The sequence below is a fragment of the Bos indicus genome, chromosome 18 (assembly GCF_029378745.1).
Source record: "Bos indicus isolate NIAB-ARS_2022 breed Sahiwal x Tharparkar chromosome 18, NIAB-ARS_B.indTharparkar_mat_pri_1.0, whole genome shotgun sequence".
NCBI classification, from domain to species: Eukaryota; Metazoa; Chordata; class Mammalia; order Artiodactyla; family Bovidae; genus Bos; species Bos indicus.
The window spans coordinates 22304167-22318642 of record NC_091777.1 but is presented as its reverse complement, the minus strand read 5'-3'; the positions used below and the strand labels follow the sequence as shown (position 1 = coordinate 22318642).

The 14476-nt window shown below is 33.5% G+C and overlaps 1 protein-coding gene across 13 annotated transcripts in view; it reads right to left on the bottom strand.

Moving 5' to 3' along the window:
* The window catches only part of CHD9 (chromodomain helicase DNA binding protein 9), a 226170-nt gene that overhangs the window by 39143 nt on the left and 172551 nt on the right, over positions 1 to 14476 (bottom strand). For all 13 annotated transcript variants that reach the window (XM_019978873.2, XM_070770560.1, XM_070770559.1 and 10 more), the window contains 6 exons: positions 13323 to 13518; positions 11816 to 11983; positions 10933 to 11112; positions 6240 to 6350; positions 1026 to 1222; positions 377 to 576 (listed from right to left, as the gene is read on the bottom strand). In XM_019978873.2, coding sequence (XP_019834432.2) covers positions 377 to 576; positions 1026 to 1222; positions 6240 to 6350; positions 10933 to 11112; positions 11816 to 11983; positions 13323 to 13518 — 1052 coding nt within the window. The remainder of the gene's footprint in view (positions 1 to 376; positions 577 to 1025; positions 1223 to 6239; positions 6351 to 10932; positions 11113 to 11815; positions 11984 to 13322; positions 13519 to 14476) is intronic.

Below are 14476 nucleotides of genomic sequence, written 5' to 3'. Positions count from 1 at the left end.
TGATACCTGTTTTTCAATTGTCTAAAACTGGAAGTGTCTTAAATGTCCATCATTAAAGGAGATGCTAAATGAATTAATAAATACCCATACTATGGACTACTAAGCAGGAGTTTAAAAGATAAAATAGATCTACATGAATACAGATGGACAACCTCTAAGAAATACTGTTGGGTCAACAACTTGTAAACCAATACATGTTTGATAACAATATATAAAACTCAGACTAGTCTTTTCCAACTTGGAACTTGTACTGAGAGGGAAGATTAAGAGTTCTTTACCATTATCTGAAATACTTCAGTATTTTATAGGGTACTATGTTAAGTGCTAGTTATACAACCAGAGCTGAATTTAAAAAGGAAATAAAGTATGCTCCTACCTAGATGATTCTGTAACTCTCGTGTCTGCCCGTCTTCAGTTGGAGTAATGAGATCCCATATGAAGCCTTTAATTTTCTCATCTCCTCGGTAGTGAACAAGGCAATATGCTAAGAGGGCTCGGCAAATTATTTCTACATCGTGCTCGTTTAGCTGCCTTTTAAAACGGCCATGAGACAGAATCTCTCTCCATCGGCCCCATCTGTTTAAAAAAAGGTATATTTACATTAATATTGGATGAAATCCTAGAGAAAAACGTAACTCATGGATAAAAGGCCTGAAAACTACAAAAAACACATCTTGTCATTAACAGGATTTACCTAATAGTTTTTTTGTCTCCAATGAATAACATGCAGAATCATGGTAATTTCTAGTATTATTTTATTCAATAATGGATAACAAAATTATCCATTTTGTTACTGAATATGCAAATGTGAGAACAATAAGGAGTTTGACATTAGCAATACATTTATAATTTTAAAATTTAAGGTACTCATCATTCTATTAAATATGTTAAATATATAAATGCATGATACTTTAAAAATAATTTTATTGATTCTAACAAGACAAAAAGTATACTAGAATATAGTATATTTTCCTATAATTTATATACCAGACTACTAACAGTAAACATTAAAAATAATATTTTACCCATAAACTAGCAGATTTTTCTCTACTCTAAAGCATTCAGTTCTTCCATAGCCATTCGAACGCTCACAGGGTCTCCGAAGTTTGGGCTTTTCATCTCCTTCACTTTCGGGTTCAGATAATTCAGCTAACTCGTCTTTTGTGGCACTGAAGGGTCTTGTTTGCTTCCTAATTCTTGGAGTGTCAATAACCAAGCTGTTCTGTAAAATTTAACAGCTATTACTTGAAGGTCCTTTTACTATTGTGCTTCTAACAATATTTTACATTTTTACCTTTCAAGCTGTACAAACGACAAAATAATTACATAAAGCCAGAAGAAAGAAAATACTAACGATTCCATTGACCTACCAAATCAACTTAAAATTTTTAGTATTTCTTTAAAATCCTTATTACCATTTGTCATAAATTCATATTACAATCATAGGATAAAAAGAATTTGGTATATTACTTTATTATTAATCTGAAAATTATTATATTGTGCTTCTACAACCATAAACTATATTTTAAACTGAATTTATGCATCGTAATCATTTTCTTTACCTAATTCATAATTTAATTTAGATTGTCTTCAATTTTTAAAATATACAATGCTAAAGTAAATCTTCATACTTTATCCTATAGATAAGTCCAAAGAAGTGAAATATCCAGAAATACAAATATCGGTCAAAGGGTATACTTTTTTTTAATGGATCTGGAATCATGTTTCAGTGTGTTCCAAAAGATTCATACTAATACGCGTGCTGCAGTCCATGGGGTCGCAAAGAGTCGGACATGACTGAGTGACTGAAGTGAACTGAATATACAACAAGCAAGGTAGTAAGTATATGAACCTCACTACGTTCAATGCACTTTAATTCATTCAAAACAACTTAAGTTGACAAACTTACCTTTATTGAGCAATTTCTCTAAATTAGGCACTATGTTATGGGCTGCAGGCGTAGCTGTGACTAAGACAGCTTTCTGCTCAGGAGAAACTGATAGTCTTGAGGATCAGACTAATGTGTAAACAAATGCTTTTCAGGATACAATACATTATGATACAAGATGGGTACAAAAAAGGCAGAATGATTTACAAAGTAGTGATTCTTGAAAGAGATTTTCAAGAATGAGAAGTAGTTTGCTAGGCATCCAAGAAAGAGATGGCATTATAAGTGACGAAAAGAGCAATGGACCTTGAAAAGGTATTCTCTGTTCAAGTCCTAGAGCAGAAAAGGGTAAAGGGTAGTGGGGGAAGCAGACCAGGCAGGTTCTGCTATCCCACAGTAAGTTATGTACACAGGGCATTGAATTTAACGGGTTATAGAATGTTAGTATGTCATTACTCATGACACTGCTGCTAAGTCGCTTCAGTGGTGTCCGACTTCTGTGAGACCCCATGGACGGCAGCCCACCAGGCTGCCCCATCCCTGGGATTCTCCAGGCATGAACACTGGAGTGGATTGCCATTTCCTTCTCCAATGCAGGAAAGTGAAAAGTGAAAGTGAAGTTGCTCAGTCATTTCCGACTCTTAGCGACCCCATGGACTGCAGCCCACCAGGTTCCTCCGTCCATGGGATTTTCCAGGCAAGAGTACTGGAGTGGGGTGCCATTGCCTTCTCCGACTCATGACACTAACCTTCTCTATTAAGTTCTTTGACTGCAAACTTACTAGTTTTCCTTTTGTAATTAATAAATATTTTGAAAGATATATAGAAGTTTAGCTTCTCCTTATATTTTAAACTAATTTTAGAATTCATCAATAGGGTGGATTAATTGAGATTTTTCACCTCTCTTATTCCTTCTACACTTATTAACTGGCATCTTCTATGTAAGAAAAAGCTGACAAGGACCTAGTCTATAACACAGAGAATTATACTCAATATTTTGTAATAACCTGTAAGGGAAAAGAACCTGAAAAAAAAATGTATTTATAATGGAAACACCTTGTTGTGCATGTGAAACTAAAACAACACTGTAAATCAACTATACTTCAATAAAATTTAATTAAAAACAAAACAAAGAGTTATTCCTTCCCCTGTCCCCCTCCCAAAAAAACCCTTAGTTTTATTTTCTCAAGTAAATTTACTTTCTCAAGTAAATTTCAAGTTTTTTTTGCCTATAATCTGTAAAGATTTTATTTCTACCTGTGATCAATTTACATTAGCGCTTTTTTAAAAAACTGTTTTACAATGTTGTGTTAGTATCTGCTGTATAACATGAATCAGCTATAATACATCAGCTTTTATATAATAAAAATACTTTCATATATACTTCTGTTACAAATAGTCACCAGTCAGCACCTTTTGCCACTACATAATTTTTTGTCATATATTTAAATATGCCAATTACTTCCTTTGTGATTTCTAATTCAGAATGTTTTCCCATCAAATATTTGATAAAATAGAAATCAGATTTCCTATTTTTCATGTTTTGTTTCAAAAATACATTTACCACAAATTGGAGTTTACTTGGTATAGAGCATATTATTAAAATGCTTCACCAATGCTAACTGAATATTCTAATCATGATTATTACATACTTCCTTTTCCTCTAATGCTACTTATTTACATCCTATAAATTGATTTTCTCCTATTCTTATTCTATTCTTTGCTCTCTATATATTTCTTTCAATATCTTAATTCCTTTATTATACATTAATATACTTTTACATTTTAAACATATATACCCATCTGTCTTCATGATACTTCTTGCTGGAAAATATAAAAAATTTTAAACAATGTATAAATCAGAAAACATAACTGTACAAGTGTTAAATGACTATGTTGTTGTTTAGTCACTACGTCATGTCCAACTCTTTGCAACGCTGTGAACTGTAGCCCACCAGACTCCTCAGTCCATGGGATCTCCCAGGCAAGAGTACTGGAGTGGGTTGCCATCTCCTCCAGAGGATCTTTCCAACCCATGGATTGATCTGTGCCTCCTGCACTGGAGGGCAAGTTCTTTACTATGGAGCCATCTATATGCTTATATACATTTATTCAAAAAATCCTTACTCTATAAGATTATCTATAAGGTACTATTGATTTGAGCCATATCTATCATCTCTGACCTAAGCTGTCACCACTCTCAACAACTCCCTATGTTCTGACACAAAGCCATTTCTATTTCTGGAACACACTAAGCTTATTTCAACCAGTGGCTCGCTACTATTCCCTCTACCTTGCAATTTTATTTCTCATGTCTTTACATTGCTGCCTTGTTCTCATCATTCAAGTCTCAGGACAGATGTCCCCTCAGAGTGATCTCCCTTGACCACTTTACCTAATGCTATCTCCATTCCTTCAGGTATTCTCTACCATCTTACGATTTCATTTTCTTTGGTCTCAGAAATTATCTTATATATTTGTTTACATACCCACCGGAATTTATAAGCCCTATTAAAGCAGCAGTTCATCTGTCTCATTCATTTTAGTCACAGCACAAGAATGGTATCTACTTCACAGTGTGCTCTAGCTGGAGCCAGGCCAAATACACAAGTGTCTGTGTATTACCGTTATATACTTTAAAAAAATTATAAACCAAGATCACACTGTAAGTACTGGTCTCTCTCTCTGACTCTCTGAAATTAACTATCTTATCTTAGGGGGCTTCCCAGGTGGCTCAGTGGTAAAGAATCTACCTGCAATGCAGGAGATGTGGGCCTGATCCCTGGGTGGGGAAGATCCCATGGAGGCTGAAATGGCCACCCACTCCAGTACTCTTGCCGGGGAAATCCCACGGACAGAGGGGCCTGGTGGAAAGAGTCGGACATGACTTAGTGACTAACACATCCTGTTTCAGAGCTCTAAGTGAGTATTTAGGGATTTACATGATGATTTTTACTTAGTGCATTAGATAATATAAAAGTACTGATTAGTTTCTAATTTTTTTCTAAAATGAACAATGCAGTGATGTACATCACTGTACCACATTATCATTAAACATGTGATTATTGCCGAGTCAGATTCCTAAGAGCTGATTTAATATTCTTGAATATTTATTATTTCAGAGGAATTTTTAGATTTTGTTTGGTTATATGAACAAATTGTTAACATTTTTGATTGGGATTGCATTTCTATGTTTAAACTCAAGTTTAAAATGTATAGTTTTTCTAATTGACAAATCTTACAATTAAGTTTGGTAATTCACTTTATTAAAATCATACATGACCAGTAGGTATACCCCTAAGTGTTCTAAATAGTTTTTCTACTATGAAGTAGATTTTCTCTTCCATAATTTTTCTACTTCTGGTAGTACTGATAATTAAGAAGGCTAAATGTCATATTTATCCTCTATCCTGTTAATTCACTAATTCATTAATTTTATAGTGGTTTGCAGATGCCATTGACTTTTTAGGCATATAAACATGCCAATATGCAAACAGTAATATTTTAATAAACATCTCTTTTCTAATTTACTTATTTATAATGTTTCACACAGAATTATACATATTTCCAAAACATATAAACAGTAATGATTATTTGGCAGTCACATTATTCTTCATCATAAAGTTTTACATTTTAAAAGGCTATCTATTAAAATGGATCCCATGTATCAATGCTTAATATAAATTTCTTTAAACCATTAGCAGTTATTTTGACAGTAGGTAAGACTTACAAACATTGATTCCTATAAATTATTAGACAGATGTCTTTCGAAGTGAAGTTATATTATCAGTTCCATGAATTCTGTGTTAGCTTTTGGCCCTTTCTTAACTCCAAAGGGTTTTAAGTTTAAAAAGCCACTTTCTTTTTTCTTTAAATTTCATAATACTTATTAAGCATAATAGATTCATGTACATAAGGAGAACCGGATTTTAAATTTTTTTAGTTGTCAGAATTTGAAAATGCCACTTTCTTGATTTCTTTTTTCTCCTTTTATAGTTGACTAGATCATGATTAATGAGATCTAACACCAAAAAAGCAAAATGAAGGCTAAAGAGTGAAATAAAAGTAATCCATTATTTGAAGACAATTAGAAAACTTAAAAACGCATTATAATTTTAAGACATAAATGACCTCCAAAATTTAACTCTCCCTGTATTACAACCTAACATGTCAGGTACCTGAAGAATTAAATTGAAGCAGTGCCTAGTAAAATATGTTATCATTTAACTGCCTTGTATCAATTTATTTATGCAGATAAATTTCAGTAAGTACATAGTTGAACACCTTAAAATATTATAATAATAAAGTATTCCAAAAGGTAACTTTTTTTTTAAGGGACGGAAATACTTACTCTACCACTGATGGCGTCTATATCTATTTCTGCCTTTTTCGCCCATTTTTGCCAGAAGTTGGGATCATCTAATGAAATATCTGTTCGGTTTCCAGATGCCACAAAACTTGCCTGAAATACATAATGGTAATTTTTCAAAATCCTTTGAAGCTTAGAGGAAAAATCTATTAAAGTATATCTAAAATCTTATCTCCTCATATTTACTGTGGACAGAATTTGAATTCAGCATATACATACCATGTACACTCAAAGGATGTTCCAAACTGCAATGATCTGAAACACAGCACAGCATTTGCTTATGGCAAAAAGCTTAATACCAACAGAGGCTGGAGTTTTACGAGCAAAGTCAAAAGAATTATTTAACTTTGGGTAAGCTGGTATCAAATCTTTTTGGTCAAAAAAACCACATGATATAGAATTGATTTTTAAAAATACATGAATATAAAGAAATTAGGTTACAAGAATTTTAAATGTATTTGCCCTATACAGTTAATTTTCTGGTATTTCTTCTCCTTTATTTCCATCCCATTTTAAAGTAGATATGTCTCCTTAAAAATGCAATACAGAAGATGAGAAATAAAGAAAAATGAGTCACTGCCTGTTTTTATTTTAAAAACTCTTTTCCTAACAACAAAAATACTGCATAAGCACTGCAAAAATTAAGAAACTACAGAGGAATAAAAGAAAATAAAAATGATTTATTTTCTTAAATATTATAGAAATTATATAAAATCTTTTAAATAAATCAAACTTTAGACATTATAGTTTGACACTGTGATTCACTAACTGTGATTATCTGCAACTTAAGTTCCTAAAAATAGATATGCTGCTTCAGAGAAAAGTCATCACAGTGCTTTATAAAAATGAAATATGTGGTTAAGATATATAATACTTTAAGAAAAGAGCCTAAACAGTGGCAGATTTTATTTTCATCCTCCAAAATCACTGTGGATGATGACTGTGGCCGCAAAATTAAAAGACACTTGCTCCTTGAAAGAAAAGCTATGACAAACCTAGACAGTGTATTAAAAAGCAGAGACATCATTTTGCCGAAAAAGGTCTAGATAGTCAAAGCTACGGTTTTTCCAGTAGTCATGTACAGATGTGAGAGTTGGATCATAAAGAAGGCTGAACGCCGAAGAACTGATGCTTTTGATGCACTGTGGTGCTGGAGAAGATTCTTGAGAATCCCTTGGAAAGCAAGGAGAGCAAACCAGTTAATCTTAAAAGAAATCAACCCTGAATATTCACTTGGAAGGACTGATGCTGAAGATGAAGCTCCAATACTTTGGCCACCTGAAGGAAAGAGCTGACTCACTGGAAAAGACCCTGATGCTGGGAAAGACTGAGTGCCAGAGGAGAAAGGGGCGTCAGAGAATGAGATGTTTGGACGCATCACAAAATCAACGCACTTGAGTTTGAGCAAACTCTGGGAGATAGTAAAGGACAGGAAATCCTGGCAGCCTGCAGTCCATGGGGTTGCAAAGAATGGGACATAACTTAGCAACTGAACAACAAAACTTCTATGAAAATAAATGGAATATAGTCACATAAAACGATTTTCAAAGGAGAATATAATTAGTGAATGACTGTAGGATAATGGCTAATTATCTGAGGTATAATCAAATGATAAAAATCTTCATTTGCATTTCAATGGAACTTTAAAATGCAGAAAATTACACATAGGTAATAGATAACTGAAAGTTTTAACACTGAAAAACTGATGGATGGTATCAAGGAATTAGTGTTGGAAATTCCCAGGCAGTCCTCTGGTTAGGACACTGCACTTTCATTGCTGAAGATGTGGGTTCAATCCCTGGTTGAGGAACTAAGATCCCAGCCCCCCATATCCCCCAAAAGTGTTTACTATATTTAACTAAATCTAGTTAGTCTTATTATGCACCCTGCTCCATATATGTAGTGAAGAAAATCAAAGTGTCAGTCACTCAGTTGTGTCCAACTCTTTGTGACACCATGGACTATAGCCCCCCCGTCTCCTCTCTTCATGGGATTATCCAGGCAAGAATACTAGAGTGGGTAGCCATTCCCTTCTCCAGGGGATCTTCCCAAACCAGGGATCGAACTCACGTCTCCTGCATTGCAAGCAGATTCTTTACTGTCTGAGCCACCAAGGAAACCTGTTCCATATATGGAGCTTCTTATCAAAAACTATTTGGAAATGCAAAGAAACATGTACTGGAATTAGTTACCAAAACCACTGAAAACAACTGAGGAACTGAAGTTCTGGAAGTTCTAGGGAAAAGCCAAAAATAGTACCAACTTAATGCCTTGGGTGCCACTACATAGTAGTGCCACATCCTACTATGCCCAATGCCATCAGACAGTGGCATTTCCACACAATTACAGAAATGAAAAATTATAAGTGCAGGCGTATGAGGTACCTCTTCAGCTACTGTAGTGTGTTACCTCTTCAGTAAGCTCTTTTTTCAAATGCAACAATTACTATCTGGTCTGAAGGTTTAAAATAGACACTTAAGTGCTTAAGTATTTCACATTCTTAGAGTACAGCTGGTTATGATTAGACACCTGAGGAAAATAAAACTCACAGAGCACTTTATAGTATGGAAGGAAAAGGTCAAGCATGATTATTATGTTCTCCTTTCAGGACAAGAAAAACTCATCCATGTTAACTGCCCAGGGTCACTAAGCTTCTGAGCCAGAATTCAAGTCTTTGCTGTTCTGACTTTTCATGATTATTAGAATTAACACTCTAAATGAAGATATGCCTTCATTAATTAAAAAATAATTAAGGAGAATATCCCTATGCTTAGTTTAACTAACAAAGGTCATTTCTATGACTAATACCTTTTGGTTAAATTAACTAAACTTCAGATAATTTCAGGCAAGAGGGGGAAAATACAAAGTGTGTACATAGTACGTTGACAACTTGAGTAAGGAATCCAAAGGAAACAAGATTCCCAGGAAAGAAGCTAGACCCAGGGTATATCTAACCAATCATGACTAGTTTTACTTCTTAACCTTATACTTCTACAGTATTTCTTGTTTCCACAACACTACTTTCTTCTGCTTTGTTCTCTATTGACTCCCAAATCTGTATCTGTAACTTAGGCAACTCTCCTGGATATCTCTGCTTGGATGCCCTATAAATGTCACAAATATAGCAGCTCCAATATTTTATCTTCTCCATATAAACTTCCTCTTCTGCATTCTCTATTTTACTTTAATGACACCAGAAATAGGGCTAGAAATTTACATTAAAGTTATTTTTGACACCTCCTTCCACAAATTTCTAACTGCTCATCAATTCCTGTTGATCCAAATGGGTCTCCACTGCTCTGGTCAGCCCATCGACACAGCTTACAGAAGTCTCTTATCTGGTCTCTATACTTTCAGTCTTTCACAATTCAATCTCATTCTCTACACTGCTGCTAGAGTTAAATTTCTAAACCAGACACCATTATGTCCATTTTCTGCTTGAAGGGATTTAAAAGCTTTTCAACTGCCTCACGATCAAGTTCAAATTCCTCAAAATGGAATTTTTTTGAGCTTTTCACAATTTAGGTCCAATCTCCCTAACCTTCATTTCATCTCCATTTTAATTTACTCTGCACATCCATACACACCTGCACCACAGTTCTTGAAATCTTCCTTGTAGTTTAGCAACATATAGTTCATTTCTGTGGCTTTCTCTTTTTGTAACACAACTAAATTCAAACTTCCTTCCAGAGTCAGCTTAAATGTATTTCCTCTGCAAAGACTTTCTTGATTTGTTGTTCTCCCTTTTTATGCAGAATTAATACTTTCTCTTTTACTCTTTTCAGTGACTAGAATCCTTTCATTTTAGTATTCCTACCACTTAGTAAAGTACCTGACAACACGATTACATTAGTTTGCTTCCTGAATGCAAGAGGAAAATTTTCATATGAAGACTGATACCATTATTTTTGATGTAGCACCTGGACTACCTGCCATACTACACTAATCTCCATAAAGATGTACAAAGACTTCTGGGTTGGAAGTGGAGAGGGGACAAAAGAAGAAAATGCAGAAAGGAAATAAAGTGTGAAGGGGAAATCTGTATGAATCACTATAGGTGGGACAGAATACTGCAATAAAAAACTCTTTAGAAGAACACAAGATATACGTTTACCAGCAGGGAGGCGGGGGAGGGAAGAAGGGAAGAGGGTGGGTGTAAAGGCAGCTAGTACATTTTAAAAATGTTTTCCCCAAATAGGAATGTTAAAATAATATTTATTTTCAATACACAAACTTCATCTTATTCTCCCTAAACTTCATTTAAACACTTAAAATCAAATTAGAAATCCTTTCTCTCCTTTAAGTACTCTAAATTATTATAAGTTAATGTAAAATGATTTAACCTCCTACACTGTTACTTATATTTTTCTCTAATTTTCACATGTATGTTCTTTCATTTCTTAATTTAACTTCTACTCTAATTAATACTTAGAACCATTTCTAGTTATGAACCCCTACTCCATCCATTTCACTAGCATAAGAATACATGTGAAATTTGATATGAGAGAGCAGATAAAAATGAAGGAAAAGAATATATTACCTACTTCTTTTGAGTAATTCTGTTTATTTAAATATTAAGTAGGTGCTCCTCAAATAATAGTAAAGTAAAAGACCGTTAAAATTTTTTTAGGAGAGAACACTATAAGTATAGTTATAAAATATCACTCACTGTTACCTTGGCAAATGTCGACCCACGTCCTTCTGATTCAATTGTAATGGTTTTTGTACGACGTAGTAAAATCTGATCAATATCTTCTTCACAGAATTTAGAACCTTCATCTTCTTCTTCCATAATGGCACCATAAGCACCTCTTCGAAGCAGATCTTCTATTTCCTTTTTGGAAAGCTGTTGAATCTAAAGAGTAAAAATTTTGGTAATAATTCTGTAAAGTTCATAAAATGAGAAAGTATCCCTAAAGAACATTAAAAACCACAGAAGTCATGTTTAAGTTGCATTTTGGGCTTGGGGAGTACCAAGAGAATTCTCTGAAGAACATATTGAAGTTGTTGACTCCACTGTCTTTAAACTAAGATCTGCCATTTGCCCATGATAACTTCAGTTAAAACAAAGCCTCTGGGGCAGGTAATCTTTCAAGGTTCTTTTTAGTACTAGAATCCAGTAGTTGTTATAATCACAAGGTACAAAAAAGATTTTGAGGGGAAAAATGCCAAAAACATCATTTATAACAAGACAAAGCCAATGGTAGTAGTTTAGCCCTAAAGAGACCAGTTTGAAAACTTTTTCATAGAAAAAATGTGGAAAAACAAGGAATTCTATTTTGACGTGTCATAATACAAACATCTTGAAAAAGAAGAATTTCTTCTTTTCAGAGTAGTGAATCCTACTCTTAGGATTCACAAATATTGGAGCTATATAGACAGAACAGGTTCCAAAAGTGTTATCTAATAAATACAGCTCTATTCTGAAATTCCTCCTTACATAAAAATATCTACTTAGTGTTCAATATGGGTCAAAATTAAATAATATGCTATCTGGGGTTTAAATTAAATGTAAACAAAAACAGGAAAACTCCAAGTAAAGAAGAAAATATACATACACCACCAACATTACTTTCTCTTCCACTCATGCTCTGTAACACAGCCTTATCTAGACCCAGCTTCAGACTGGCTCGGTCAAACATCTCTCTTTCATATGAGTTACGAGTCACCAGTCGGTAGACTTTAACTGCTTTATTCTGACCAATTCTATGGCAACGAGCTTGGGCCTGTAAAAAATGAAACGTTATAGATTCAATTTATTTTATAAAATAGCACAAAAGGCATTACACATTAAGCTATCTTGAAGGAATATAAAAATATGTATAAGAATATTTTAGAAACTCCTGCTACTGAACTGCATATAACCTGTCTCTGGAAATGAAGGCAGAGCTTACTAAAATGAGAAATGATTCCAAAATCAGCAATAAATTAAAATTTAAATGTATATTTCAGAGAATATGAATCCATGAAGAAATATCACAATCAGCAATGAGTTAAAATTTAAACTATGCTGGAGAACATAAATCCATGAAGTAATACTATTTCTTAAAGAGCGTGTCATCAATATAATTCTAGACAGGAACATAAATTCTATGAACAAACTTTTTTAGCCGCTGGCTTTAAACATAAATTTTAACTCTAAATTTCTAGTTTTTTTTTCTCCCTGCTACATTATCAACAATTCTTTCAATATATTTTAGTTAAGCTGGGTAATTCTGAGAGGGCTAAAACCTTAAGGTGAATAACTTTGGAGGCCTAAATTTTACTTAAACATGCAAAGAACAAATTATCTAATATGTAGACATTTTGAAAGTAAAGACAGCAGAGATTACGTAAGAGCTTCATATATTATCTCAAATTCCTACTGAACTTAAAATCTGTCTGATAAATTTTGAACTAGATTATACAAATGAAAGGTTAAAACATTATTGCTTATTAAGTCAGGTATATTCAGGTATATTCTCAAGAATAATATCAATTACAGTACTACTGAGACTACTATGAACAATAAAAGAAGCATTTCTCCAATACTTTGTTCTCATGTAGTATCCTTCCTAGAAACACATTTTCTGTAAACTCTGACTCATTGTAACCACTAATTAATATTCCCATACTTCTATGAAGTTCAAGTAGTCTTAATTTAAATGTATACATTAATTTTCTCTAGTATTTCATAAAAAGCAAATTCAATTATGTCTCAATTCTATGCATACTACATTATGCAATGATTAAAAAGATGAAATCAGAAGCACTTATTTTTAAAGAAGTAAAATAAGCTATTCTTAAACTTATTCTATGCATTTCACAAATATATGATATATTTTAAACAATTAAATATTATACTCAAGTAGGTAAGCCATTTTTAGAAGATATGTAATCTAAATAAGTATATTTTATTATATTTTATTGTCATTAAATTAAAATAAAATAATTTCACCTATTTTATTTGGCACTGATATTTCTTAGGGAAACATACATGTTAATTGTTCAAATAAAAATAAAACAGGTTATCAAAGATAACTATGGAAATTTTAAAAAATTCTCTTAGCCAGGGAATTGGTTTACCTGAAGGTCATTTTGAGGATTCCAATCAGAATCAAAAATTATACATGTATCAGCTGCAGTTAAATTGATGCCCAATCCACCAGCTCGGGTACACAGAAGAAAGACAAATCGATCCGAATCAGGTTTACTAAATCGATCTATAGCAGCTTGTCGAAGATTCCCTCTGACTCTTCCATCAATTCGCTCATATAAATATCTATCAAGTGAAATGCAATAAATTTAGATAGATGGATATAATGAAAATAAAGGCATTCTATCAAATTGACAGACACATAGCTATCAGTTTTGCTGCAACATTAATGTTTACTACAAAATTAAGAAGTGATATTACCCCAACTAGTTTCTATGGTTTTATAATTCTCAGTGTTTGTGCTAAACAGGAAACACAAAATAATATAAAGTTACAAAATCTCTGCATTACTGGATGTACAGGTAAAAAGCTTTACAATTAATATACTTTACTGATCTAACTGGGCTTCCCAGGTGGTGCTAGAGGTAAAGAACCTGCCTGCCAACGAGACGTGGATTTGATCCCTGGGTCAGGAAGATCCCCTGGAGGAGGGCATGGCAACCCACTTCAGTATTCTTGCCTGGAGGATCCCATGGACAGAGGACCCTGGTAGGCTACAGTCCATAGGGTCGTAGAGTTGGCAGGACTGAAGTGACTCAGCATGCATGCACCAATCTCACTATAACAAGTGATTTTGTTTTGGTGGGGGTCAAGAAGCAAAGGTTTAAATAAAACTTGATACAAGATTTTTCTGTACCTTAATCATGTTACTCTCTCAATTGATATACTTGCTTGTAAACTGTAATTTATTAACAGCAAACTACAATGCTAATTCTTCAAAGTCATCACTGCCAAATAATTAAATTTTAACTTCTTTTATCCTTCCTCATTTAACATAAAACTGAGAAATTGCTAGACATCAATAAATATAAAATACATAAAGACTTTGGAACTAGAAGAGGAATACACATGACTCTTGCCACACCTTTTCTGGTTTAAGACACTTCTTTCCACCTATAATTAAGTCTTATCAGCAGTTGCACTGTTATCTCTGGGGCCTGTGAATGGGGGAGTGTGACTCCTAATACTGTTACTTCTGGATCAAAGAAATCTGAGGTTTTCCATGAAATTCATCTTAAGTCAA